Genomic DNA, 26654 nt, shown 5'->3' on the forward strand with positions numbered 1-26654 from the left:
TAGATAGATAGATAGATAGATAGATAGATAGATAGATAGATAGATAGGTGGGATAGGTGGATGGATGGATGGATGGATGGATGGATGGATGGATGGATGGATGGATGGATGGCTAGATTGATAGATTTCCAAACAGTTGCCAAGTCTTACCAATTCGTCCTCTGGAGTCTCTCTAACTTCCATTCCATTCTTTCCTTTCCATAGCTACCACCCTAGTTCAGGTAGTTAGGGATCTTTGCAATGAGATGTCTATAGAGAGGATAAAGGTCACTTGAGTGCTGGATCAGGAATCAGAAAGATATCGGTTCAAATCTGGCTCCATGCATTTACTTGATGTTTGACCCTGGGCAAGTCTTTTAATGGCTACCTGCTTCAGTTTCCACATTTGTAAAATGGGAATAATAATAACACCTACCTCCTAGGATTGTTGTGAGTATAAAAACGAGATCCAACATTTTTTGGGGGGAAGGGGGAAAGGCAGGGCAATTGGGATTAAGTGACTTGCCCAAGGTCACACAACTAGTAAGTGTTAAGTGTCTGAGACTGGATGTGAACTCAGGTCCTCCAGACTCCAGGGCCAGTGCTCTATTCACTGTACCACCTAGCTGCCCCCAAGATCCATCTTTTAAAGCTCTTTGCAAACCTTAATGCACTATCTAAATTTTAGCTCTTGTTATCATTATCACCTCTTGCCTAGATTATTGCAATAGCCTCTTAATTAGTCACTGTCTCTTCTATCTCTCTCTCTTCCCTCCAGTCCATCCTCAACACAATTACACATATGGGCTTTTCTCAGTCTTCATCCTTTTTGATGAGGTTGATCACTTCCTCCAAAGTATACCCTTCTCTCTGGGATTTTGTAGCATTTCTCTGTCTTGTTTCTCCTCCTAGCTTCCATAGCTCTGGCCTAGGTCCTAATATGTATCATCTTCCCCTGCTGTGTGCACATACGTGCACATGTGCCTGCACATACTTCTATATTTACATATACATGTGTATATGTGTACACACATATAAATATAAATAATGTATAAAATATATGATATAAATCTATAATGTAACATGATGTAATACAATATTATATGATATGATATATAATGTAAATAAAAATTTTCCTCTACTTACACTCACCACAATTCAGGCCTACATTACTACTTACCTGAACTACTACTGCTCTAACCTTCTAAATGGTCTCCTCTGCTTTAATATTCTACCCACTCCAGTCCATTTTCCACATAGGCACTGAAGTATAAGTCTGACCATGCCATCCCATCTCCTTCACTGTCTATTAATAGCTACATTTATATAGAGCTTTACAATTATTAATCTCATTTGAACTTCACAACAACCTTGGAAGGCAGGTGCTATTATTATTCTATTATACTATTCAGAGGCAAATAGAGGTTAAGTGACTTGCCCAGAGTCACACAGCTAGTAAGTGTCTGAGGCTGGACTTCAGGCCCAGGGTTCTATCTGCTGTGCCACCTAGCTGTCTCTCTTCAATAAACTCCAGTGGCTCCCTATTACCTCAAGGATCAAGTGAGGCATCCAAAACTCTTCACAATTTAGCTCTTCCTACCTTTGCAGTCACCCTGCCTTTCTACTTTAAACTGACTCCTTTTCACTCCTCCTTTCTACTTTAAACTGACTCACTGGTGACTTCCCAATCAGTACTTTCCAACTCCTCCCACGGTGCTTTTGCCCTGAATGTCTACCATGCCCAAGGTGCTCAAGTCTTACCTTCTTTTTTTATAAAAAAAAGGTTTGCAAAGTGTTTTGTGAAAACCTTGTAAGATTTGTATTATAAATATAATAATCCTCATTTATAGATACATTTCTGAGACTTAGAAAGTAAGTAACTCCCATCCCTATTCACAAAGCTAGGATATGTCCGAGGTCACATTCAAATGCACACCTTGACATGGCTTGTCTGTGGCTCAACTGTGCTATATGGTCTCAATCTAAAAGAAAAAAAACTTGGTACCATTTTATTTTGAACAGAGAACAAGTTCAGTTCTCAGTGATGTACATAAAAGAAAGGTTTAAGAACAAATTGTGAACACACCACGGTGCCTAACCATTGATGGTGTCTGCCTTTAAAGACTCAAATCCTACCTTCTCCAGGTCTTTCTAGATCTTTCCAGCTATTAGTGTCTTTCCTCTTAGATTGCCTCCCAGCTCCTTTTCCTATCTATATTCTCCATACTGTATTCTTTGCCATTTACATGTTGTCTCCCCCTTTACAATGTAAGCTCCTGGAAGGCAAGAACTATTTTTTCCTTTCTTTTTATTCCTAGTACTTAGAACAATGTCTAACACTTAGTATTTAATGAATAAGTGTCTGATTGCTTTAACTTATTCAAGGTTATACTCTTTTGGCATAGCCTTTGAGAGAATCTTTTCATTTCCATGGCAGCAAGGTGGCACAGTGCACAGAGTGCTGGGCCTGTTCAAATCTGGCCTCAGAAACTTAGCAGTTGTGTGACCCTGGGGAAGTCACTTAACTATGACTCAGTTTCCTCATCTGCAAAATGAGCAGGAGAAGGAAATGGCAAACCACTCCAGTATCTGTGCCAAGAAAACCCCAAATGATAGTCAGACGTGACTGAAATGACTGAGCCCCAACAATAATGGAAAATAATTATTAGACTTGTTAAGCTTTATCCAGTAGAACAGAGAAGTGAGAATGGTGTTGAATGAGTGAGTAAATAAATAACTGAACAGCTATATCCATTTCCATATCACATTGAAATATTAGGGAAATTTTATTATATATACTCATGAGGTACTGTTGCTTAGTGAGCCAGCAAAATCTGGGTTCACGTCCTTTCACATAATGGTTATGTGAACCTGGGCAAGTTATTTAATCTCCTCATGTCCCCTGGCAATTCCATAAGTATAAATTATAATGGAATTTCTGATCTACAATAATAGAGGGAATTTCCTCACCAGAAGTGAGGACCCTGTCATTGTCCTCTCCCTCATATGCTCTTAATTTTAAATTATCATCATAATCATTATTATTTTTGTATGAACCTGTGATTTCATAGGTCTAGGGAATTCCTAGTGTGGCAACTCCATATGGGAAGATTAGCAATTATTCTGTAGTTAATACTCCTAGAGAGGCACTTGGGAGCATAGAGAGCTTGAATGACTTAACCTACATTCATATTGCTTCCATGTGTCACAGACAGGACTTGAATCCAGTTCTTCATGATACCAAGGCTGGACATCAATGTTAATTCTCCGAGAAGTACAAATGTCTATCTATATTTGTTTGTTGAGTCGTATTCAACTTTCCATGACCCCATTTTGAGTTTCTTGGCAGAGATATTAGAATGGTTTGCCAATTCCATCTCCAGCTCATTTTACAGATGAAGAAACTGAGGTAAACAGGCTTAAGTGACTTGCCCAGGGTTACATAGTTAGTAAGTGTCTGAGGCTGGGTTTGAACTCAGATTTTCTTGACTCCAGACTTGGTACTCTCTCTACTACCTACCCGCCCTTATATCTATAAGTCTTTCTCTCTCTCTCTCTCTCTCTCTCTCTCTCTCTCTCTCTCTCTCTCTTTGTCTCTCTATCTCATAAAGTTATGTTATGTCATGTCATTATATTGTTATATTTAATATAATAATTATACATAATATGTTATATATAATAAATATATACATTTTTAATAGACACACTTAACCTTGAAATGACCCAGGTAATACTCTAAGCTGATTTTGTATTAGTAGAGGGAGTTCCCCTCAATAATGAAACTTTAAGTATCTCTCCCCTGCCCCCCAGCCAAGGACATCTATATTAATATGGAAACATTTCTTTACCTAATTTAAAGCCTCCTTTCCAGTTTTAGGTTCTCTTATCCTGTCTCCAGTAGATAGAGAAAGCAACTGGCCATCATCCAAATACCATAATCCTCTGTGTACTTGAGGTGTTAGGAAGTTGTGCTTTTGCTTTATATCTCTTGGCTACATAATTCCAAATCCCTTAACCTTTACTCAAAACCTTTTTTTTTGTATTTAACTGACTCCACAATAGTACTAACTTTGCCCTCTCAAGTTGTTTCACAGCTTTGGAAGTATTTTGAGTTGCTGCAGTTAAATGAAACTTACTGTTAGTTGCATTCATTTCTTTTTTTTTTGTCTTTATTAATTTGTTTACTTTTAGTTTACAAGATTCAGTTCCACAATTCCTTGAGTTTCAAATTGTCTCTCCCTCCCCTTCCCCCCTCTCCCCCCCCCCCCCCCCCATGCCATCATGCAATCAAGTATAGGATCTGCAAATACTTTCACATTTGACATTAGTCAGGTTGTAAAGAAGGATTATAACTGATGGAATGAACAATGGGAAAGAGGAAACAAAACCAAACAAGAAAAAGAAAGAGAGTAGGTACTTTGCTTTAGTCTGCATTCAAACTCTGTTCTTTCTAGTTCTTTCTCTGGATGCACACATTTCTCTCCATCATGAGTCTTTTGGGATTGACTTATATCACTGCATTGCTGAGAAGACTCCAGTCTATCAAAGTTGGTCATCACACATACGTTGTGTCTGTAATTGTGTACAAATTTCTCCTGGTTCTGCTCTTCTCACTCAGCATCAGTTTGTATAAGTCTCTCCAGGTAAATATGAAATCTGTCTGCTCCTCGTTTCTTATAGCACAATACATGCATGTATTTCTAGTATTAAGTTTAGTACTGTGACTTGTTCTTTTAAAATTTTCCTAAGACGACAATAACAGTAACTAATAACTCATATGTATATAGCAATATTAGGTTTTCAAAGCACTTTCCTCACAGGAACCCTGAACAGGTATTATTTTCCCTATTTTATGAAGTTTTGTTGTTGGTCAGTGTTTTCAGTTGTGTCTGACTCTTTGTGACCCCATTTGGATTTTTTTGACAGAGATAACTAGAGTGATGTGTCATTTCCTTCTCCAGCTCATTTTGCAGATGAGAGAACTGAGGTAAACAGAGTTAAGTGACTTACCCAGAGTCACACAGCTACTAAGTGTTTGAAGCTGAATTTGACTCAGGTCTTCCTAACTCCAAGCCTGGTGCTTTATTCACTGCACCCCCTCCTTCCTTCCTTTAACTAAAGTTCAGAGAGGTGACATTACTTCCTTATAATCATACAGTCACACAACTACAAACTCTCTAGGTTTGCCTTCGCTCCTCTCCTTTAGGATTGTGAGGGGCAGGACAGTGTAGTTTGTTGTTGTTGTTATTGTTGTATTACCTGTCTTTGTATCCTCAGGGCCTGACGTGGTATCTATCACCTATTTTATAAATGCCTATTGCTGGACTGAATTGACCATCAACAGGTCCTGAGGTTCCTAGAACATTGAAGTGGCGTTGTATCGAGAGCTTGGGGATGGGATGTTGAATTGTGGGTTCTAATCATGGTGCTGCCCGTCAGTCAATAAGAATTTATTAAGCACCTACTGTAACAAGCTCTGGGGATACAGAGAAAGAGAAAAGAGCTCCTTTTCTCAAGGAGTTCACAATGTAATAGAAGAAACAATAATGAAAGCAAATATATACAAACAGATATACAGACACACATGTATGTATGTGTGTATGTGGGTGTGTATGTAGTATGTACATAATACACATACAGGATAAAATAACAGATTGAGGAGGCCCTCCAGCTCTTTGAGAACCATTTATGATCTGAGGAATTTGGATGAGATGATCTAAGGATTACTTCAACTCTTAAATCCCATTTTTTTCTCCTCTCCTCTCTTCCCCTCCCCTCCTCTCCTCCTCTCCTCCTCTCCTCTCCTCTCCTCTTCTTTTCTTTTCTCTTCTCCTCTCTTCTCTTCTTTTTTTTCTTTTATTTTTCCTGGATTTCTCACTGTCAAGGAGATTAGAAGACCAAGACAGAAAATGATAATATAATACTGTCTGTAACTACAGGGTCCATAAGTATCTAACATAACTTCATGTCCAAAGTAATTAAGGTTCCAGGTAATTGTCTGATCCTTGAATTCAGTGCTTACCAGCTTCTCTAAAATTGATTAAAAATGTTTTGTGGAATGCCTAGAACATTTTTTAGAAAAGGTTGGATTGACTTGACCTGATCTTGCATGGATCACAGACCTTGTAGTCAGTGAGACAATCTACTGAAGTGATGCTTTGAAAGACGTTCAAAGGAGTCCTCGAAAAATAGAAAATCTCCTCCAAGTTTCTCAGGAACTGATTGCTAAGAGGAGAGTACAATTGAGTTTGTCCTGCTCATTTGCTCTCATTTTTGCTTTCAGACCTTACCACTTTGGGCAGGTGAATCCCTGTCATATCCTGAAAACTTTCTGCAAAGAATAATTCTATGTTTTATCTCATGCACCTGCCCACAAGTTGCTATTACACAGCAAAGAGATAGGTGTACAATTATTTGGTTAATTGTCTGGCTATTGTAACCATTATTGATAATCCTTCTGAGTAATTCATACCCTGATGCATAATTTCAAGGTCCAGGATTTTTCTCATAATTTTCCCATATTTATAAGAAATCCTGTATCACCTTCGTTTGTCTTTGTGGAGTCAACTTCTCCATAATAATCATTTTATAGTCACTGTGAGTTAGCATGGATTCCTCAAGAAGATGTCAGAATCATAATAACTAGATACATCTCTAGCATCTTAGAATTTGTAGAGTGCTTAATGTGAATTATCTCATTTAAATCTCATAACATGGGGATTATTATTTTTTAAGGATGAAAGTATTGTATTTTTAAAGCTTAATTTGTCTTTGTTACATTTGAGTTCCAATCTATCTCTCTCTTTCCCTCCCCACCCTGCAGTAGAGGCCACCAGTTGACACAAATACATATATACACACACACACACACACACATACACACACACAGAGGTGTGTGCATATATATACATGTATTTGTATATATGGATATACACATACATATTCATATATTTATATTTATGTATACATATGTGTTATGTAAAACCATACTATACATCTATTAGGGTTTTTTTTTCCTCTGGAGGTAGATAGCATCTCCTTTCATAGGTCCTTTGTAGCTCATTTGAGTATTTTGAGTATTTATAATACTCAGAATTACTTAGTCATTCACAGTTATTCTTCAAAAAATATTGCTGTTACTGTATTCTTGGTTCTCTGTGTTACTGGAATTATGGTCCTTTTACAGAGGGGCAAACTGAGGCTCAGAGAGATTACATGACTTCTACATGTGTACTAAGTATCAGAGGCAGTGTTCAGACTGAGGTCTCCCAGTATCTTAAATTCAGCAGTATATTACTCTACAACACCCTGCTTCTATCATGCCAGTTTAATCTCAGTTCCTTTCCCCAGGTTTCCTAGGCTCATAGATCAGGGGATTGTAGGAGGTATAGCATACCTGGATTTCCAAATCACATATGACAAAATCTCTTACATTGTCCTTGCAGATGAGATGAAAAGCTATGGCCTGGAAATTGTATAGTTCAATGAGTTCAGAGCAGCTTAAATATCGAGACACAAAGAGAGAATGATTTAAAAAAAAAAAGATTGATGTTGGCCTGGAGGCAGGTCTCCAGTAGAGTGTCTCTAGGCTCGATCTTTTGTCTTGTTCTGTTTGAGATTACTATTAATGACTTGGTTGAAGACATAAAGGACATACTTATCAAATTTTCAGATGACACAAGACTGGGAAGAAGAGCTGACATATGGGTTGAGAGAACTAAGATTCTGAAGCTCTTGACAAAGTGAAATATTGGCTTTAATCAACCAAGATAATGGTTAAGGGGCAAGTAGATGGCAGAGTGGATGTAGCACCAACCCAGGAATCAGGAGGACCTGAATTCAAAGCCAGCCTCAGACACTAGCCGTATGACCCTGGGCAAGTCACTTAACCCTGCTTGTCTCCCCTCCCCCCCCCCAAAAAAAAAGAAGAAGAAATTTAATGAGAAGAAATGTAAAGTTCTAAGTTGGGGGAGGTATGGCTAGATAGCATTTTGTTCTTAAAGGATCTGAGGGATTTTGTGGACTTCAGGCTAAACCCTGTGATATTCAACCAAGAGAGCTATTGCAATCTTCAACTGTATTAAGAGGACAGTTTTTAGGACTAGGGAAGAAATAGAGCTATTGTTTATTGCCTTGCTTAGACCATATGTTGAGTATTATGTTAAATTCTAGGTACCCCACTTTAGGAAGGGCAATAACAAGATGGAAAGAATCCAGAGGAGGCCAACCAACATAATTTATAGATCATGGCATCTGAGGATTGTTTAAAATAACCAGTGATTTCTGGCCTGGAGAATAGAAACTTTTATTTGAAGGTCTATCATATGGTAGTGGGATTAAGCTTGTTCTTTTTGGTCATAGAAGGCAGAAGATAGAAGGTAAGAGTGACTGGAAGTTGCAAAGCGAAGACTTGGGCTTACTTGGGGATAAGGGAGAAGAGATGACTTCCAAATGAAAGCTATCTTGGTTGGTGGTAGTTGGTGAAAACTGGAGCTCTTTGAGGAAAGCTACATGATCATTTCTTGGAGAGAGGGTTCTTCCTTCTCTGTGATTCTAAACGTCTGGTTCCATGATTACTAGCATATATGGGAAGGGATTCAAAGAGAGTCTTGGCACATTTTTCTTGGCCCCAGAGACTAGAACTAGTGGTAATAGGTAGAAGCTGTAGGGAGGTATATTTCAATTCAAAATGAGGAAATGCTTCTGAACATTTAGAGTTGATCAAAAGTGAATTGAGCAAATCTGGGAGGTTTTCAAGATACTCTGGATGGGCTATTATACAAGGGATTCCTGCTGAAATAACAGTTGGATGTGGAACATTCCAAGATTGCTTTCAGCTTACTAATCAATTTCATTCAACAAGCATTTATTGAATACCTACTCTGCCAGGTAGGTGCTGAGATCATAAAGAAAAGTAAAATATGACCCCAAAGAACTTACATTCTACTAGATTTGAGATTCTGTGACTCTATTTTAAGGAGGAAGGATTTCCATAAGTCTTTGAGATGACAAGAGCCTCTTGCAATTAACATTCCCTATAATGGAGCACCGCTTTTTGGTGAGATGTTTAGGGCAGAATCCAGTTATTGGAGTAAACATAAATTAAATGCATGAACCCTCTCTATGACATTCACTCATATGCATATAAGCTCTTAGAATCATTACTCTGAGATCAAAGATGGAGGGCTAGAGAAGACCTTAATGACTGTCTAGTCAACCTCCACATTTCGTGGTCAGGTAGGTGGTGCAGCAAATAGAATGGAGATCCTGGAGTCAGGAAAACTTATCTTCTTGAGTTCAAATCTAGCCTCAGACACTTACTAGCTGCATGACCCTGGGCAAGATGTTTAATTCTGTTTGCCTCAGTTTCCTCATTTGTACAATGAGCTCAAAAAAGGAAATGGCAAATCATTCCAGTATCTTTGCTAAGAAATTAAAGGGTCATGAGGAATCAACACAATTGAAAAAGGACTCAACAACAACAACCACCACATTTTATAGATGAAGAAGATGGGGTCTAGAGAGGTTACGTGACTTGCCTAAGCTCTCACAGGTAGTAAGTGAAAGAGGTAAGATTTGAACTCAGTTCTGTAGGCCTTAAAGTCAGTGCTCTCTCTGCTCTACCATCCTGACTCTCACAAATAAATAACGGCACAAATTATGGCCTGACAGGCACAGATGTGTGGTCTGAACAAAATTCTGGGAGGGATTTGAGGAAGCAGAGATCACCTCAGTAGAAAATATAAGACTTTTCAAATATTAATTCAACATGCCTATTCAAGATTGGAAATGTAGTTAATGCCCAAATATATAGCACTGATTTTGTTGTCAGAAGAATTGGGTTCAAGGCCTGGCTTTGCTACTTATAAGTTCTCTGGCAAGTCATTTAACTACTTGAGGCATCGATTTCTTTATCTGTGAAATGGGTACTATAATAAACATCTACCTTTTCTATGTATCAAAGTCAATCACTAAACATTTATTAAGAGCCTAATATGTGCCGAGCACCACATTAAGAACTGAAAGACAAAAGACAATCTCTGCTCTCAAAGAACTTACGGTTTCATGGGCATGAAAACATCCAATCATCTATGTACAAAAAAGATGTGTATGTGTACATATATATTATATATATATATATGCACATACATATATATACATATGTATATGTGTGAATGTATTATGTGTGTATATGTGTGTGTGTGTGTGTGTGTGTGTGTAGTTTTTGTATATACACACACTCATACACACAGAATAACAGGGTTACTTTTATCCTGGCAGCTAGAAACTAGATACTGCTATGAATAGAATGCTAGACCTGGAGGAGGAAGATCTAAGCTCAACCCACCCTCATATACCTACTAGCTGTGTGACCCTGGGCAAGTCACTTCACCTTTGTTTGCCTCAGTTTCCTCCATTGTAAAATGGAGATAATAATAGAACCCACCTCACAGAGTTATTGTGAGAATGAAATGACATAATATTTGTTAAGTGCTTAGCACCGTGACTGACACATAGTAGGCACTTGATAACTTATTCCCTTCCTGCCTTCCTCTCTGAGGATCCAGTGAAATGTCTGTAAATCACTAAGTAAACTGCTAAGCTATCTAAACCCAGGAGCTACTATTTTGATGATGATTATTCTTGTGGACACATATTGTTACATAATCATTTCAACCTTCCCCCCTAAAGTTTACCATTTGTGAGTTAATTGTATTATATAACCTAATGGGGAAGTAAAACAGTAGACAGTCAAGCCTTGGTTTCTCTGACCACATGATAGTCCCATGGGCATTTAGATCTTGACTCCCTTATATCTTCAGGTTTAGAAATTAGAGAATTCTTCCCATATGCTTCCATATGACAGTGGAAACTTGAAAAGGAATATCTCTTTCATTTTCCCCCTCTTCTTGAAAATTTTATTCAATAATTAATCTTCAAAGATGATGTTTCTGTGGATGCTAAACATATTTCAGACATTTAGACACTCATCAGTGAGTGAAAACAAAGGATGATTATTCTCCATTAACAAAAAGCAATGCTCTGTGGATTCTACTTTAGTAAGACTGATCATCTATAGCATGGGTGCAAAGGCAATTTCCATTAATAGTCTGATTATACTTAGAATGTCTGTACTGAAATGGAGCAGGAATGATGCCATGGTGATCTCACCCTCTGTTTACTCTTGCCATGTGTTCAATGTCATATATTTTAAAATATCAAATACGTGATGTTGCTCTTATAAATGGCATTTGTTGTTTTCCTTCTCATTTTTGTTGGTGTGAAATGTCATCTTTTTTGAAAAATAAGAGCACGGTTGTAGGATTTAGAGCTGAAAGGAATCATATTGTCCAGCCAGTCCAATACTAGTTTTTACAGAGGAGAAAGATGACGGCCCAAGAGGTTAAGTGACTTGCTGCCAGAGGTCATGCCGGTGGTAATTAGCAGAGCTGGGACTCAAATCTCCTTCCCCTTTGCCTCCAAATCCAGTATTCTTTCTACCACACCAATCCAATTCAATTCATCAAGGACTTATTAAGCACCTGCAAAATATCCAAGACACTGTAATAGGGATGAGGATACAAAACAAAACAAAAAAAGTTCCCCCCTAAGGATTTTATAGTCTCTTATAAGGAAGGGAAACATAAAAATGGATAAGTAACCATGGATATGTAATATGAGGAAAGGGAGGGGGGAAGCATTAGGAATGTTTCATTTGCCCTCATAGGACAAAACTGGGAATAGATACTAAAAATTGAAGGGAAGTGTAGTTCTGCTTAAAATAAGGAAATCCTTCTTGACAATTAGAGCTGTCCAAAAAGTGAAATGGGTAGCTTGCTTCTCCTTATATGTTTTCAAGTATAGTTCTTTTTTTTTTGTTTGTTTGGTTTTTGGCCTTTTTTTTTTTTTTTTTTGGAGGGCAATTGGGGCTAAGTGACTTGCCGAAGGTCACATGGCTAGTTTTTGTGTTAAGTGTCTGAGGCTGGATTTGAACTGAGGTTCTCCTGACTCCAGTGCTGGTGCTCTATTCACTGCGCCACCTAGTGGCCCCCCAAGTATAGTTCTGATGGGGTTCCTCCAGAAATAACAATTAGACTTAAAGCATTCTGAGGTTCCTTCCAGGACCCAGTTAAATACAATAAAGGCTTTATTAAGCTGCTATCAAGAGGGGATGAATAAAAGTTTCTTGTAGGAGCTGGCATCTTCATTGAGATAAGTCTTGTTAACAAAAGAACCCCAGGCTCATTAAAGGACCTGAAATGAAAGAGTCCAATACTCCATTTAAAAGCATTTATTGTCTGAGAATAGGAACTTACAAGGAAGTAGAAAGGGAGAGAGTTCTCAGCTGCTCAGAGGGGTGAGACAATATTGTTTCTAGAGGCTTTGAAGTGGGGATGGAGGTGAAAGGGAGGGGGGATGTATGTAGACACAACAAGCCAGGATGTTTAGAAAATCCCAAATAGGGACTGGAGTCTATAGCTTCTGTTCATTATTGCTCGTGAGCTGAACAAGGCTGGTTCTGTGTCTTATGGCAGTTCAAAGCATCTCTAAATCTGGCTAGAGTTCACTCACCGAGGATCACTGGTATGTCAAGCAGCTCTGAGTCTCAGAAATCCTTCTGATTGGCTGGTTGTTGTGTTACTCCAATGTCCTGTTCCCTGGTGAAGAAGAGGAATTCTAACATAATAGTCATTATAGGGCCCGTGTTCACAGTACTTTAAGAGGAAAGGGTAGGAGGGAGACATTGTAGAGATTTTAGTAGTTATAGGATTACAGATTTGGAGCTGGAAATGGTCTCAGATAATTTTATCCAAGTCTGTCTTTTCACAGATGAGGAAACCAAGGTGAAGTATCTTTCTTGAGATCACTCAGGTAGGGATTGATAAAGCCTAATTTCAAACCCAGGTGCTTTGATTCCAAATTTACCAATCTTTCCAGTGTACCACACTGATTTCAGTCTCTAAGCACATTCTAGGGAAGGGAGAATATTCCTGGCATCTTTTTTCTTTCATCTCTTCTTTACAGGGAATGCTGGCAAAGAACAGAGACTGGAGCACAGTGAAGGCACCCAGCTTGAAGAACTACGGGGTAAGGCTTCAAGATCTACCAGTGAATGCTACTTTACTGCATGGCAACCTTCACTATAGGCTCTACAGCTGTGATTCCCAAACTCTGATGGTTGGTGATGGTTGGTGGTACCACTTCTTTCTGGTTGATCACGTGATAAGGCAATGGGTATTTAGCCCTTAAGGAGCTACTGTTTTACTGGGTGGTGATAGGGAGGGGAATGCTACACCATGTGTAAGCAAATAAGTGAATCCATTCAGTCACATAACTACTAAATAAAACAGTGTGGTTTCCTCAGTTTCTAGGACAATTAGTCAATAAGGATTTAGTAAGTACCTACTATGTGTCAGGCTCCATGATAAGCACAGAGGATAAAAGAAAGGCAAAAGACAGTCCTGGCCCTCAAGAACCTTTCAGAATAATGGAGGAAAGGAGACAAAAACAACTATGTGCCAACAGGGATCCACAGGGGATGAGCAACAGAGGAGAAGCACAAGAATTGGGGCAGGGAGAGGGGCTAAGCAAGGCAAATGGTGGAATTTTAACTGGGACAGAAGTGACGAGTGTCCTGATACCTCAGGCAGGGCATCTTTATAGGGAAGCAGATTTCTTGGTATTTCCAAGATGATGTTCTTGAATTTAGTCTCATGAATCATGGGAAGGAATGTGCCAGCTGAGCTAGTCACTCGTGAGTCATTTACTGAGTCACCTAGAAAAACTGTGCTGCAAGAGACAGCAAAGAAAGATTTGGGTAGATGTTGGCACCAACCATCTTGCTACCTTGCCATTTCCCTGCCAATGTTTGTCTGAGTAGTGGGCACCAGGAACAGAAAGCATGGTCTTGGTCAGTCTCATATAATTGCTAAGTCTCTGGGGCAGGGCATGAAAAAGACAACCTTGCTGTCTCAAGTGCAGGACTTTATCTCTAATGCTGAATTATAGAGAAGAAAAAGGCAACCCATTTCTTTAGCTTTAAGGTTTGGAAAAAAGCTTTCCTAATAATAAAAGCAAATAATAGTTAGGATTTATGTGACTCTTAAAGGTTTACAACACACTTTATAAATATCTCCTGTTATCTTTACAACAACCCTGGGAGGTAGGTGCCATCATTATCCCCATTTTTATAGATGAAGAAACTGAGGGAAATAGAGATTCACTTACTTATTCAAGGGTCACACAGTCGAGAAGTGTTGGAGTCCAGATTTGAGCTTAGATCTTCCTAACTTTACTTCCAGAATACAGGTAGTTCAAATATTATTGGCACCAAGTCAAATCAAGTCAACAATAATTTATTAAGCACTGACAGTGTGCCAGGCACTATGCCAAGCACTGGGGATACAAAGAGAGGTGAAAAGAGCCCCAAGGAGAACACAGTCTAATGGGGGGAAGGGATAACATGACAAAAACTATCACCATTTTACAGGTGAGGAAACTAATTCTCAAAAATGACATGGCCATGATCACACAGCCAGTAAATGGCAGAGCTAAGATTTAAACCCAGGCTTTAAAAAAAATATAATTCCAAGAATAATAGTCTTATTATATATGTAGTAGAGATTGCTGGAGCTGGAAGGGAATGAAGAGGCTATGTAGAAAGATTGCTGGATTCGAAGTCAAAAGACCTAGGTTCTAATACAGGTTCAGTCACTATTCATGTGACCTTGGGCAAGTCTTTCAAACAATATGGACTTCAGTTTCTCATCTGCAAAATAAGAGTGTTGGATTAGATTACTATGAATGCTTTTTCCAGTTTTAAAATCTATAATTTTATAGTCCAAAACCTTATAACCTTCCCATGATTCGTAAGACTAAATCCAAGCATATCATCTTGGAAATACCAAGAAACATGATTCCCTATAAAGATACCCTGCATGAGGTATCAGGACGCTTGTCTCTTCTGTCCCAGTTAAAATTCCACCTTCTATAGGAAGCCTTGCTTAGCCCCTGCCCCCTAATTCTAGTGCCTCTCCTCTGAGACAGCAAGCCTTAGAGAGGGGAAGATATTTGCCCAAATTCAGCTGGTAGTTGTGGAGACAAGAATTAAATCTGGGTCACCTCACTCTTAATGCTGTGTTCTTTTCACATGAGACCTTGTGTTTAAAACCCATTGACAGAACATTATATTTAATTCTTCATCATACAAATAGTTCATTCTCAAACTGAAGTCTTTGCAGAGGAAATCCTGGGGGGGAAAAAAGACATAAAAAGGTACAGAAAGGTCCAGTCAATCCACCATTAGAGTATTATATTCTAGAGGTGGCCTCCTTGACTGAGTCCAAGTTTTACAGAGCAAATCCTTTCATTAAGGGGATTTTTTCTGTGAAGTTTGGATTCAAAGGGCCATACCTGATGACCTAGAAGGCCATGTGTGGTCTTCAGGCTGCACATTCCCCACCCCTACAGGTGGAACTATCTATAAGACAGTTTTCAGGGAAGAATCAAAAACAATAATGTTTAAATAGTTTTTATTTGGCATTTAGGGTGAGGGGGAAATACAGTATATTTGTATATGTTACTTAATATAGAGATAAGGAAAATTAGAAACATGAAATGAGTGATTTCTGACAATGGAACTAAAATAATCAAATAGTTACCCTTCTCCAGTATATAATAAATTATTCTTTCATCCTATATGTGTGTTCATTCATTCATCCATTCATTAATTCAGTAAGCATTCATCAAGGAAACACTACCTGGTAGTCAGCATGGTAGGTCCTGAGTATACAAAAACAAAAAAATAAAGTCTCTGCCCTGAAGAGTTTTCGTTCTATTGAGATGAATAGAGGTGGGGGGAGAAAGCAGCATGTACATAGAAAAGTAAATATGAGTGGTTAGGTGCTAAGGGACTAGTAACTGAGGGGATTAGGATAGGCCTTGTTTAGGAAGTGACACCTATTGTAAACCTTGAAAGAACCTAGGGATCCTTCAAGGTGCAGGTGAATAAGCAATGCATTCCTGACTGCAAAGGCCTGGAGGCTATAGATGGAAGGGGAACAATGAGTAAAGGAAAGTGACCTATAGTAATTCTGGAAGGATTGACCAGAGTTGGATTATGCAAAACTTTACATGTTAAACAGAAGAATTTATTCTTCCCAGAAATAAGAAAGAGGGAGCTAGTGGGAATTCCAGAGCAAAGAACCTTCTCATACCAAAGTTTTCTGACACCAAATGCAGTGAACAAACCAATAAGTGGGTGTATGGATTGAATATATAAAGGAAGAAATGTTTGAACTGTATTTAACTCATCTGATGCTCCCAGTTCTGGGCTTCTCACATTTGTCCATTTCCCTTTCTTTCATGTCACACTATCTTTCTTTTCGCCCTTTTAATCCCTGATCAACATCTGATGGGTTTACATGTAAAAACATGCAGTAAAGGAATTCTGAACCTGGACTTTGGTGGGAGAGAGGAGCGAGACACAAAAAACTCAGAAAGAAGAAAAATGGAATCGTGAGCACAATTTAGGAAACTCAGATTGTTCTGCTAAGTGACATAGTGTTTTAAAGTTTACAGACGTTTTCTTCATATGAGCCTGTGATTTAGATTATAAAAATATTTTTATCCTTGTTTTGTAAGTGAGGAAACTAAGGTCAAGGAGAATTACGTGATTTACTCAGTCACATGACTAGCAAGTGGCAGTGGTGATTTCAACACAGATCCTCTGATCTAAATAAAGTGCTCTCCCACTGCACTATTTGGCCTCTGTTATAATACATAAGGCAAGGCATTTTTTTTTATGAATTAGGTACCTCATTTGATAAATTTTGAATTTTATATTATTCCTGGTAGTATATGATATAAAAGATAAAAGATTGTTTTTGTTCAGTCATGTTTGACTCTTCATGGTCCCATTTGGGGTTTTCTTGACAGAGATACTGTAGTGGTTTGCCATTTCCTTCTTCAACTCATTTTGCAAGATGAGGAAACTGAGGCAAACAGATTAAGTGACTTGCCCAGGGTCACACAGCCAGTAAGTGTTTGAGAATAGGTTTGAACTCAAGAAGATGAGTCTTCCTGACTACAGGTCTTGTACTCTGTCCTGTACCACCTACCTCCTGGCTATATAGAAGGTATCAATTGATAAAATAAATTTATTTCATCTAAAAGATGATATTAAAGATGACTGGGGTTTGGGGAGGAGGTGTAGCCAATAGTTATCCTGTGACACATGGTTTGGAGGGGGATCTTAAGATCAAAGATCTGATCATCAGCTCAGAAATATCACCCCTTCATTTGTCCAGAGGCGTCCAGGCTCAGCGATACAAATCAGTGCTGCCTAAACTAAAAAGATAATGAATTGCAAAGAAGGAAATCAGTTTGTTCATTTAAAATGATAATTTTCTCAAGCTTTTATGTGGGATTGTTCTATACTATACAGTAGGTCCACTCAGGAAACCAAATTATAAAAGATAAGATTGGTTGGTGATCAGAGAACCAGAGCAAAATATATGTTTAAATGGATATTTAAGCCAAGCTCCTGAAAGCTGATGGATTTCCCTTCTCTAATCTAGGGATATCATTTCTTAGAATGGCCTACTGCTACAGCTGCCTAATGCCCTATCTTTATGTTACTTCTTATTAACTTCAATTTTAGAAGGTAATATCTCCTGACCTTGTCTCTAAATTCCAGTGCATCCTATTTAAAAGTTTGTGCATGTGTGTATGTGTGTTAGCCTAGGAAAAAAGTAAATTTAGACTTCAAAACCACCAGTTCTTCAAATTTTGAACTTTGGATTTTTTTTTCTTTTTTGGAGGGCAATTGGGGTTAAGTGACTTGCCCAAGGTCACATGGCTAGTTTTTGTGTTAAGTGTCTGAGGCCTTATTTGAACTCGGGTCCTCCTAATTCCAGGGCCGGTGCTCTATTCACTGCACCACCTAGCCGCCCCAAATGAGCACAGAACTTTTTTTTCTTTTTTTTTTTGCTTTTTGGAGGGCAATTGGGGTGAGCTTTGGATCTTGTCCCCCCATCATGGCACTTTTTTCCCCCACTTCTCTAATGTACTTTCCATCAATTATTATCTATTATGCCTATTTGTATCTGTGTATTTTTTACACCCCATGAGACTTGTAAGCTTTATAATAATAAGTGCTCACAGGTTTAGAAAACCTTGGTGTTCACACATTAATTTATATGCTTTATCTCCATTTAAAACTTACAACACTTCTGTGAAGTAGAGATTTCAGGTATTCTTATTCCCATTATACAGATGAGCAAACTAAGAGAGACATTATTAAGATTACTAGATTAATAAGTGACAGATTCTGGATTTGAAACCAGAGATCTGTCTCCTGACTCCAACTTTCATAGTTAGTCCACAGAACCTCTTATGGTATGATCTAGGGACTCCTGGTGGTCCCCGAGAGCCTTTCAGCAGGACCATGAGGTCCAAAGTATTTTCTTAATAATATCAACTCTTTTCATATCTAATAGAGTAAGTATTGGAAAATAAAACCTCACATTAAAAAGCTCTTGGAGGAAGTTCTCAATAGATTTTAAGACTGTAATTGGGTACTAAGACCAACAATCAAGAACCACTGCCCTAGACCATGTTTCCTTTATGAGGGCAGAGGATTTTGCAAACTCCATGAGGACAGAGTAGATAAATTATTCAACACAGCAAGTATTTAATAAGTATTTATTGGATGAATCAATGAACAAATGAATGGTAGGTTGCATTCTGCTGGTATCACCTTCAAGATCCCAGTAGTATAGTCCCCAAGGACCAGACCACCATAAAACATCAAAAGAAACTTTTGATCAATATTTTTATTATTAATAGTAACCCTTCTGAACCATGGTATTCCAACAGTAGTTTTCTGCATTCCAAGATGAGATTTCTTTCATAAAAAGGCCCTTAAGACAAAAATCAAACAATAATGTTGTTTTCTTATGGGCTCCTGACCGAGTATTATTTTGGTCCCAAAACTTCTGATCTAAAGGAATTTCTGGAGGGAGAGCAAAAAAATAAAATCTGAATTTGCTTCCATCATACCAAGAGACGTCTTCTAAGGAAATGTCATTTGCTAAGTAATTACTTCTGTGTCAGGCATTTTATCTAAAAGAGAAAGACCTAATTAAAAGTAATTTGTAAGCTAGGTGTGCTGATTAAGTGTTAATTGTGCTCTGGAATATAACAGTATTACCCCAGTTCTCAGCCTCTCTTTTAAGCAAACCCATATTTTATTGTTTTGGCAGCTGCATTCCAGGCTGCAGAAAACACACTGATAGAAGCAGTGGCTATGTTGCAGTATGACTAAATAGATCATGTGAGAATTTGCTTTTTGTCCTCAAGACATTTCGGATCTGAATTATTTTTTTTTCAAAAGGAAAATCAAATCCTGTTCAGATTATGACAAATATTCAGGAGATGGGGAAGGGAAAGAAAAGGTCCTATTTGGGTGACCACTATCATCCCAGAGCCTTTGGAGAGGCAGCCTAATGAGGGGGAATAAGCACTGCACTGTGGGTCAGGGGACTTGGGTTAAACTCCCAGCTTCTCCCCTTGTTAGACCCTAGGAAAGTCTCTGAGCTGCTGTGGATGACCTCAAAGGCTCCTTCTAGCTCAAATATTCTCTAACTTCATGATTTCAAAAGAATCACGAGAAATGGCCTTGGCAAGAAGCTAATGTCGTTGTTCTTGACTTTCCCTTTAAATTCATATTCTCTGGATCTAGAACAGATTGTAAGCACTCAGACTGAGGATACTTTAATCAATAACAGAAACTGTCTATATCTTGAAATGCTGTAGCTTGTGATAAATTCCTTATCAATTTAGGAAAGAAACATCTACTCCTACGTACTCTGGCAATCCCTGCACACTTTCTGCTCCCTGCCTCTTCTCCCCACCCCAACAAAACAAAACAAAAATTTACTTAAAGCATCAACTAGAAAAGGCATTTTCCAAAGTAGTCATTCTCTCTTCTCTAACTTTTTTTTTATCTTTCCTTTCCTCCTCTGTTTTCCCTTCTTCTTGCCTCCTTTCTCTCTTATCCCTTCTTCCTCTTCCTCCTCTTCCTCTTTTTCCTCCTCTCCCTGTCTCTCTCTGTCTCTGTCTCTGTGTCTATGTCTATCTGTCTGCTTCTCTCTTTCTTTCACACACACACACACACACACACACACACGCACGCATGCATGCACACTAAAATCAACATAATTTCTTTTCTGGTACTTAGAACCATAGAATCACATAATATTAGATCTGGAAGGGATTTTAGAATGTTAAACTACATAGAACACTAGGATTGGAAGGAAGGCTAAAACATGCACATAGAATGTTACACCTAGAAAGAACTTCAGAAAGTAGTACATACACTGACAGTTTGCAATGACTGTAGACCAAAGGTCTGTGTATCCTTGGATGTATGTCAGGGATTCTGTGAATTTCGATGGGAAAATGTGCATGTATTTTTTTTATTTCAATACAATTACATTCCTTTATAATCCTATGTATTTGATTCCATATAATTAAAAACATAATTCTGAGAAAGTGGTCCCATAAGCTTCACCAGACTGCCAGAGGGGACCATGACACAAAGACTACGAACTTCTGCCTTAGAATATTAGATATAGATTTTAACTGCATTTACTTTTTTTTTTATAGGGAACTCACAGGTAAGGAAACTTCCTCCAACCTTGCAAGTCAGAAGCTTCACTTGCATTTTATAGTCTTAGAAGCTTGCTTAGAGCAGTGAGGAATAAATAACTGGCCAAAACTCACATGGCCAGTAGTTCCCAAAGGTAGAACTTGAACCCAGGCCACTGTGGCTCCAAAGCCACATCTGTATTCATGATGCCATGCTGCCTTTCATTGAACATAGATATTCAGTCGATTTAATTCAACAGTTATATAGTTAGTAAATGGCAAAGTCAAAAGGGAATTTAGGACATAAAATGAGTGAGAAAAAGCAATAGAACCCAGGCAATTTGCCATAGTGCAAAGAACATTGGACCTGGATTTAAGGGAGAATTGGATTCATATACCACCCCTTACTGTGGATGACCAAGGGGCAAGTTACTTAATCTCTCTAAGACTCAAATGTTATAATGTTAAGGGGATAAAAGATCTTCCCACCCATTAATAGGCCTCCCCTGGAGCCCATTAAGGAAAGTTTGCTTAGAACACACTTGCTTGTAGGAAGGCTTGAACACCTTTTCTTAATTTCTAATTAGGCACTGAGTCAAGAAGGTTATGATCCCCTCTGGCTCTAAAACAAAAAGGGTATATATACACTGAGGTTAGCATTTTGCTTTGGGGCTCATTCATTGGAAGAGTGTTCTTATGATTTGACCAGATGAGATTCTGGGTAGCCATTAAAGCAACCCCCAGCTTTGAAAAACCCAGATGTTAGTGCTTCTCTCTCTGGTATACTGCCTTGATCAGACAGTTAGGTCTATCTTTTGATCTGTGTTAATTTCTCAGACAGTTAGAAGCTCTGTCTGTTGGTCTTTATTTCTCTGCTTGTATTTCTCTATTTTCTTTGTTTAGACTTTCTCTAAAGTTCGAGATGCTGATTTTACCCCTAAACCAATAAATGGAATTAAAAAAATTGTTGATCCCTTGAACAGCTGCCTTGCCTAGTAAAGCAGATCTAAGAAACTGTTCTAGCAGTCATCCTGGGTATTCCAGTGTGGTGGCTACTACAATTGTGTCATTTATCAAATGGAGATAAGTTAGCATATCATGGGTATCTTCCTAAATATGCCCTATACTCATTGTTTTTCTAACATCTTTTTGATCATAGCTTTCCAGGGTTGTAACTAGTGTAGAAGAAACCTGAGTTTATCTAAGTACTTTATTGAGAACTCATAGCTCAAACTAATGCCTTGAAAATAAAGCTTGCTGTATAAAAGTCTTTACATGTATCCCACCTTTTCCTAAAAAAAAAAAAAACAAACCAGAATCTCATATTCAATGAGACATCCATCACTCCTCCCCTCCCTGGATGCCACCATTCTTCATTCTCTTCTCCCCAAATGTCACTCAAATATCAGCCAATAATTTGCTAATATAATTAAGTAGTGTAATTCATATAATTTGCATACATTTGACATAGCCTGGTTTACATTTCAGTAGCTGGAGGGGCTCCTCTGTAGTCCTGGTAGCAGCTCCAAGGTGCTTGCCTGTCAGTACTGCACCCCCTCCCCAGTAGGCTTGCTGAGGCAAAATTATTTGAAGTTCTCATTGTCATAGCTACATTCCAGGGTGTTTATATGGATCAAGTGATATAATGTATATAGATCACTTTACAAACCTTAGAGCTCTATGTAAATGGCACCTATTATTTTATTTGACAATATGTGTTATCATCATTGTTAACATCATTATCATTGATGAAGCTAAGTGAATGAAGTAGCAGATTGGGAGACAGGCTACCTGAGTGTGAATCCTGCCTTAGACACTTAGGTGACCTTAGGTAAGTCACTTAACCTTTATTTGTCACATCTGGAAAATGGGGAAAATAATAGCGCCTGCTTCCAGGGTTGTTGTGAGGACAAAATGAGGTAATGTTTGTAAAGCACTTTGCAAACCTTAAAGCACTATTTAAATAACGTTATTATTGTTGTTGTTGTTACTATTATTATTATTGATATTGGAAAAACCTTTAGAGCATAGAAAATAGAACAAGAACTGGATTCTAAGAGCCGTAAGAAGCCTTAGAAGAGAAAAGAGTCCATTAGAAGAAAATGGATCTTATAGACCATCTATTTCAGATCCATTTTCCACAGAAGAAAACTGAGACAATGGTTGGAGAAGCAAATCGCCCCCCAGTTATAGCACTACTAAGAAATCTGTCCTCATTTTTTAAAGGATTTATTGAAGCCTCAGTTTTATCTCTAATATATTCAGGCTGTAGCAGGTAGTGATGTCTGAAATGAGAAAGCAGGGTTCATCCGCTGGTGGTTCACTTTCTCGTTTTGTGTATTTCAAATAAAAATGAATTTTCACTTCAATGTTGATTTTGAAATAAATCTTTTTTTAGAGTTTATCAAAGGACGTTGCTTCTTTCCTCCTGGGGGTGGCTTGTTCCTTAGATTGTCAGGTTTTTGCATAACTCTATGAAAACTCAGCCATCAATAAATTATGAGGCCCTGCTAACTGCTAAACTTCATTAAAAGTGGATTGGCAAAGACAATTGATGGATTAGTCCTTAGGAATTACAATGACAGGGAACTCTCCATGGTCTCTGTCTCACTTGCTGAAAACGTAACTAGGGTTACTAGCCATTAGGTCAGTCCTACCTTTTGTGTGAATCCTTTATAATCATAATGTAGCATTATTTTGTTAGGTCTGAAGGTCAATCTTAGGTCCTTAGGTTTTCTACTGAGCCACATTCTTATACTGGAAGAAAGGAGATAAGCAAACACTGATTAAGGGGCTACTATGTGCCTGGTACTTTGCTAAGCACTTTGCACATATTATTTCATTTGATCCTCATAATTGCCCTGAGGGGTAGGTGCTTTATTATCCCCATTTTACAAGTTGAGGCACCAGAGGCAAACAGATTAAGTGACTTGCCCAGGGTCACACAGCTGGTAAGTGCCTGAGACTGGATTTGAACTCAGATGTTCTTGAATCCAGGTCCAACACTGTTCTAACATCACCTCGCTGCCTAGTGTAGCTTTGAGTTTATTATCTGTCCTTAGTCAAGGAATTTAATCTCTCTGGGCTAGTCAGTTTGGGGTTTTTTGGTTTGTTTTTTGCTGTAAGGTGATGGGCTTGGACTAGTTATCTTTTTTTCTTGTTAAAAACTCCTTCAGCAGTCTGATGAAGTATATGAATTCTGTTTTCATAATTTAAAAAAATACTCAAAGAAATGCTAAATTGGTAAAAGGAAAGTTATAGCTTCCTCCTTTTCCAAGTCCATGGACCCCCTGAAATCAACGTTGGTGGGGAAGCAGATCTGTGGACCCCAGATTCTGAACCTCTGGAGTAGAGGACCTCCAGGGTGCCTTCTGGATCTCAGAGTGCAATCCTGTGGACTATCTTAACTACACAATGTACCCTTGAGTAACTCTGTCAAGCACACTGAGCCTCACCCGAGATATTAACTAGAGATATGAATGCACTCTTTACCTCACTGAGTTTACTGGAGATCAAGTGAGATCGTGTACAGAAGTGACTATTAAGGGCTATATAAATATGAGCTATTATTATTGTGCATGACATTATTTTAATTAAGTAACTATGCTTAATATTCAGCTCAAGTTGCTATATTTAATTCTTGACTTCAGTGACTAATGTGGGGGTATCTTTCAACTTCAGGTGTTGGGAAGAAAATGTAGGCAATCATAGTTTAATTATAGCCTTTATTTCTGAATGTTTCCTCTTACAGAAACCCCCCTGAGTCCACTCAAGCCGCCCCATGCGGCCAGTGCTCCAGGAGTGGCCATGCCTTCACCCCATCGTCGAAGAGATTCAGACAGATATTGTCAGCTCTGTGCAGCCTGGTTCAATAACCCTCTGATGGCCCAGCAACATTATGAAGGCAAAAAACACAAAAAGAATGCTGCCCGGGTGGATTTGTTAGAACAACTGGGGAAGACGCTGGATCTGGGGGAGTTGAGAGGTAAGGGGGGTCAATTATTCAATAGCAGAAGGTGCCAGGTCTAAGATGATGGAGATTCTCAGGTCCTGAGATTTCCTACTCTGGGCTTCTCCATCCTCAGGCTCTGTGTGCAAAATAGTAGGTCACAGCCTGCAGGTATATTTGGGCAGGAAGAATCACTGGCATTCCTTTGTTATCTCAGGTGACCCTCACAGCATCCCTGTGAGGTAGGTACTACAACTATTATGATCCCCATTTTAGAGATGAGGTAAATAGGACTCACGGAGCTTCAGGGACTTGCTGATGGACATACTGACTTGTATCAAAGGCTGGCTTTCAACTAAAGTATTCCTGATTACAAGTCTAGGCCTTTATCTGTTCATCACCTCACCCTGCATGTAACCAGGGATTCTTAGCCTGGGACTTTAACTAATTTAACCTGACTTTTTTTTTACATTAGAAAATTATATATGCTATATATGCATAATAATTATAACTAACATTTTTATAGTGCTTCCTATGTGCCAGGCATTGTACTAAGTGCTTTTTACAAATATCATCTCATTTGATCCTTCCTCACAACCCTGCATGGTAGATGCTACTATTATCCCAATTTTACAGGTGGGGAAACTGAGACAGATAAAGGTTAAATGACTTGCCCTGGGTCACACAGCTCGTAAGTGTCTGAGATGGCATCTGAACTCATCTCTCCCTAATTTCAGGTCCTGAATTCTGTTTATTGCATCATCTAACCGTGTCATTATTTATGTATATGCATATATATATACATATACATACATACACACATAAACATATGCATCATTGTTTATGTATGAGTGTAATACACATAACCAATTTGGTACATTGAAATATATTTATATTTAATATATTTATATGTTATATATGTATTTACCACTACATACATATACATGTATGTAGTGGTAAATATTGGATATGTATACACACATACACACTCTTTTCTTTGTAATCCTGTGCATTTTATGTATTTAAAAACTTTATTCTGAGGAAGGGTCCATAGGCTTCTACTAAAGAGCCACAAAAAAGGTTAAGAATCCCTGCTCTAGCTAGAGGAAGACTGAGCTGTGTAGAGAATAGTATCATAAAATGAGTAGTAACTGCTTCCTTTTTCCTGTCTACAAATTACTCCCAGCATGTATTTTCATGCAAAGGTGTTGTGGTATTATGAAAAGGGCATTCATTTTGGAGCACTGGTCTTGAGTCCTAATTCTGTCACTGAGTAACCTTCATGAAGATGCTTAATCTTTCAGGGATACAAGTTGCTTCCTCCTCTATAAAATGACGTGTTCAGATTAGGTGATTCCTAGTTCTATATTATGTGAGTTTATCAAAGCCATTTAACCTGATCGTGATGCTTTCTTATAGGCCATTTCTTCAACATATCTTGTGATTAGGAAAAAAATACAAACAAAACCAACAACTTTAAGATATTATGTTATTGTACATCCTTCTTAGCTAAGGAAAAACAAAGGGTTTAATATTTCAGAGCAATAAATGATCCCTCTGAAAGTGCTGTGGGAAACCTGTTATTATTACTTTTTTTTTTCTTGGAGGACTGTCCTCACCCTAGAGTTTAGCCAAAAAAGTGTAAGAGCCTCTCATAGCTGAAGGCCAAACTGCACCTCCCTTTTCCTAGGAATGAGCACAGTTTGTTAGGGGATTCCATCATGGCAGGGCACTGAAGGAGAAAAAGAGGTTTTTATTTATGTTTTCTGCCAGATAGTATGACTTGAAGAAGAGTTATTCCTCGAGGAAATTCTCCTTCCCTGTTCTAAATGATTGGTGCTGCATCTTTTATGTACAGACACATATCTTAATGACTTGGGCATCTGAATTCTTTAGCATTTAAGCAGTCACTCTTTTATATAAAAGACAAAAAGGATCCACCTTGACTTGATAACTCAATGTGACTCTGACTCAGTCGCACATGGAATGTGATTAGCATCGAACAAACTGTCCTTGAAGCTAACCTTTTTGCCATCCATATGAAACATCCTGATAATATGTGCTATATACACTT

The 26654-nt window shown here is 38.3% G+C and overlaps 1 protein-coding gene across 2 annotated transcripts in view; it reads left to right on the forward strand.

The window, feature by feature from the left end:
• The window catches only part of ZMAT4 (zinc finger matrin-type 4), a 725479-nt gene that overhangs the window by 313042 nt on the left and 385783 nt on the right, over nucleotides 1–26654 (forward strand). For both annotated transcript variants that reach the window (XM_069075846.1, XM_069075847.1), the window contains exons 6-7: nucleotides 13006–13068; nucleotides 24383–24616. In XM_069075846.1, the coding sequence (XP_068931947.1) occupies nucleotides 13006–13068; nucleotides 24383–24616 (297 nt within the window). The remainder of the gene's footprint in view (nucleotides 1–13005; nucleotides 13069–24382; nucleotides 24617–26654) is intronic.

This window comes from Petaurus breviceps, unplaced genomic scaffold (genome assembly GCF_028583685.1).
Source record: "Petaurus breviceps papuanus isolate PSGF00001 unplaced genomic scaffold, PetGlider_PUasm1.0 90919, whole genome shotgun sequence".
NCBI lineage: Eukaryota > Metazoa > Chordata > Mammalia > Diprotodontia > Petauridae > Petaurus > Petaurus breviceps.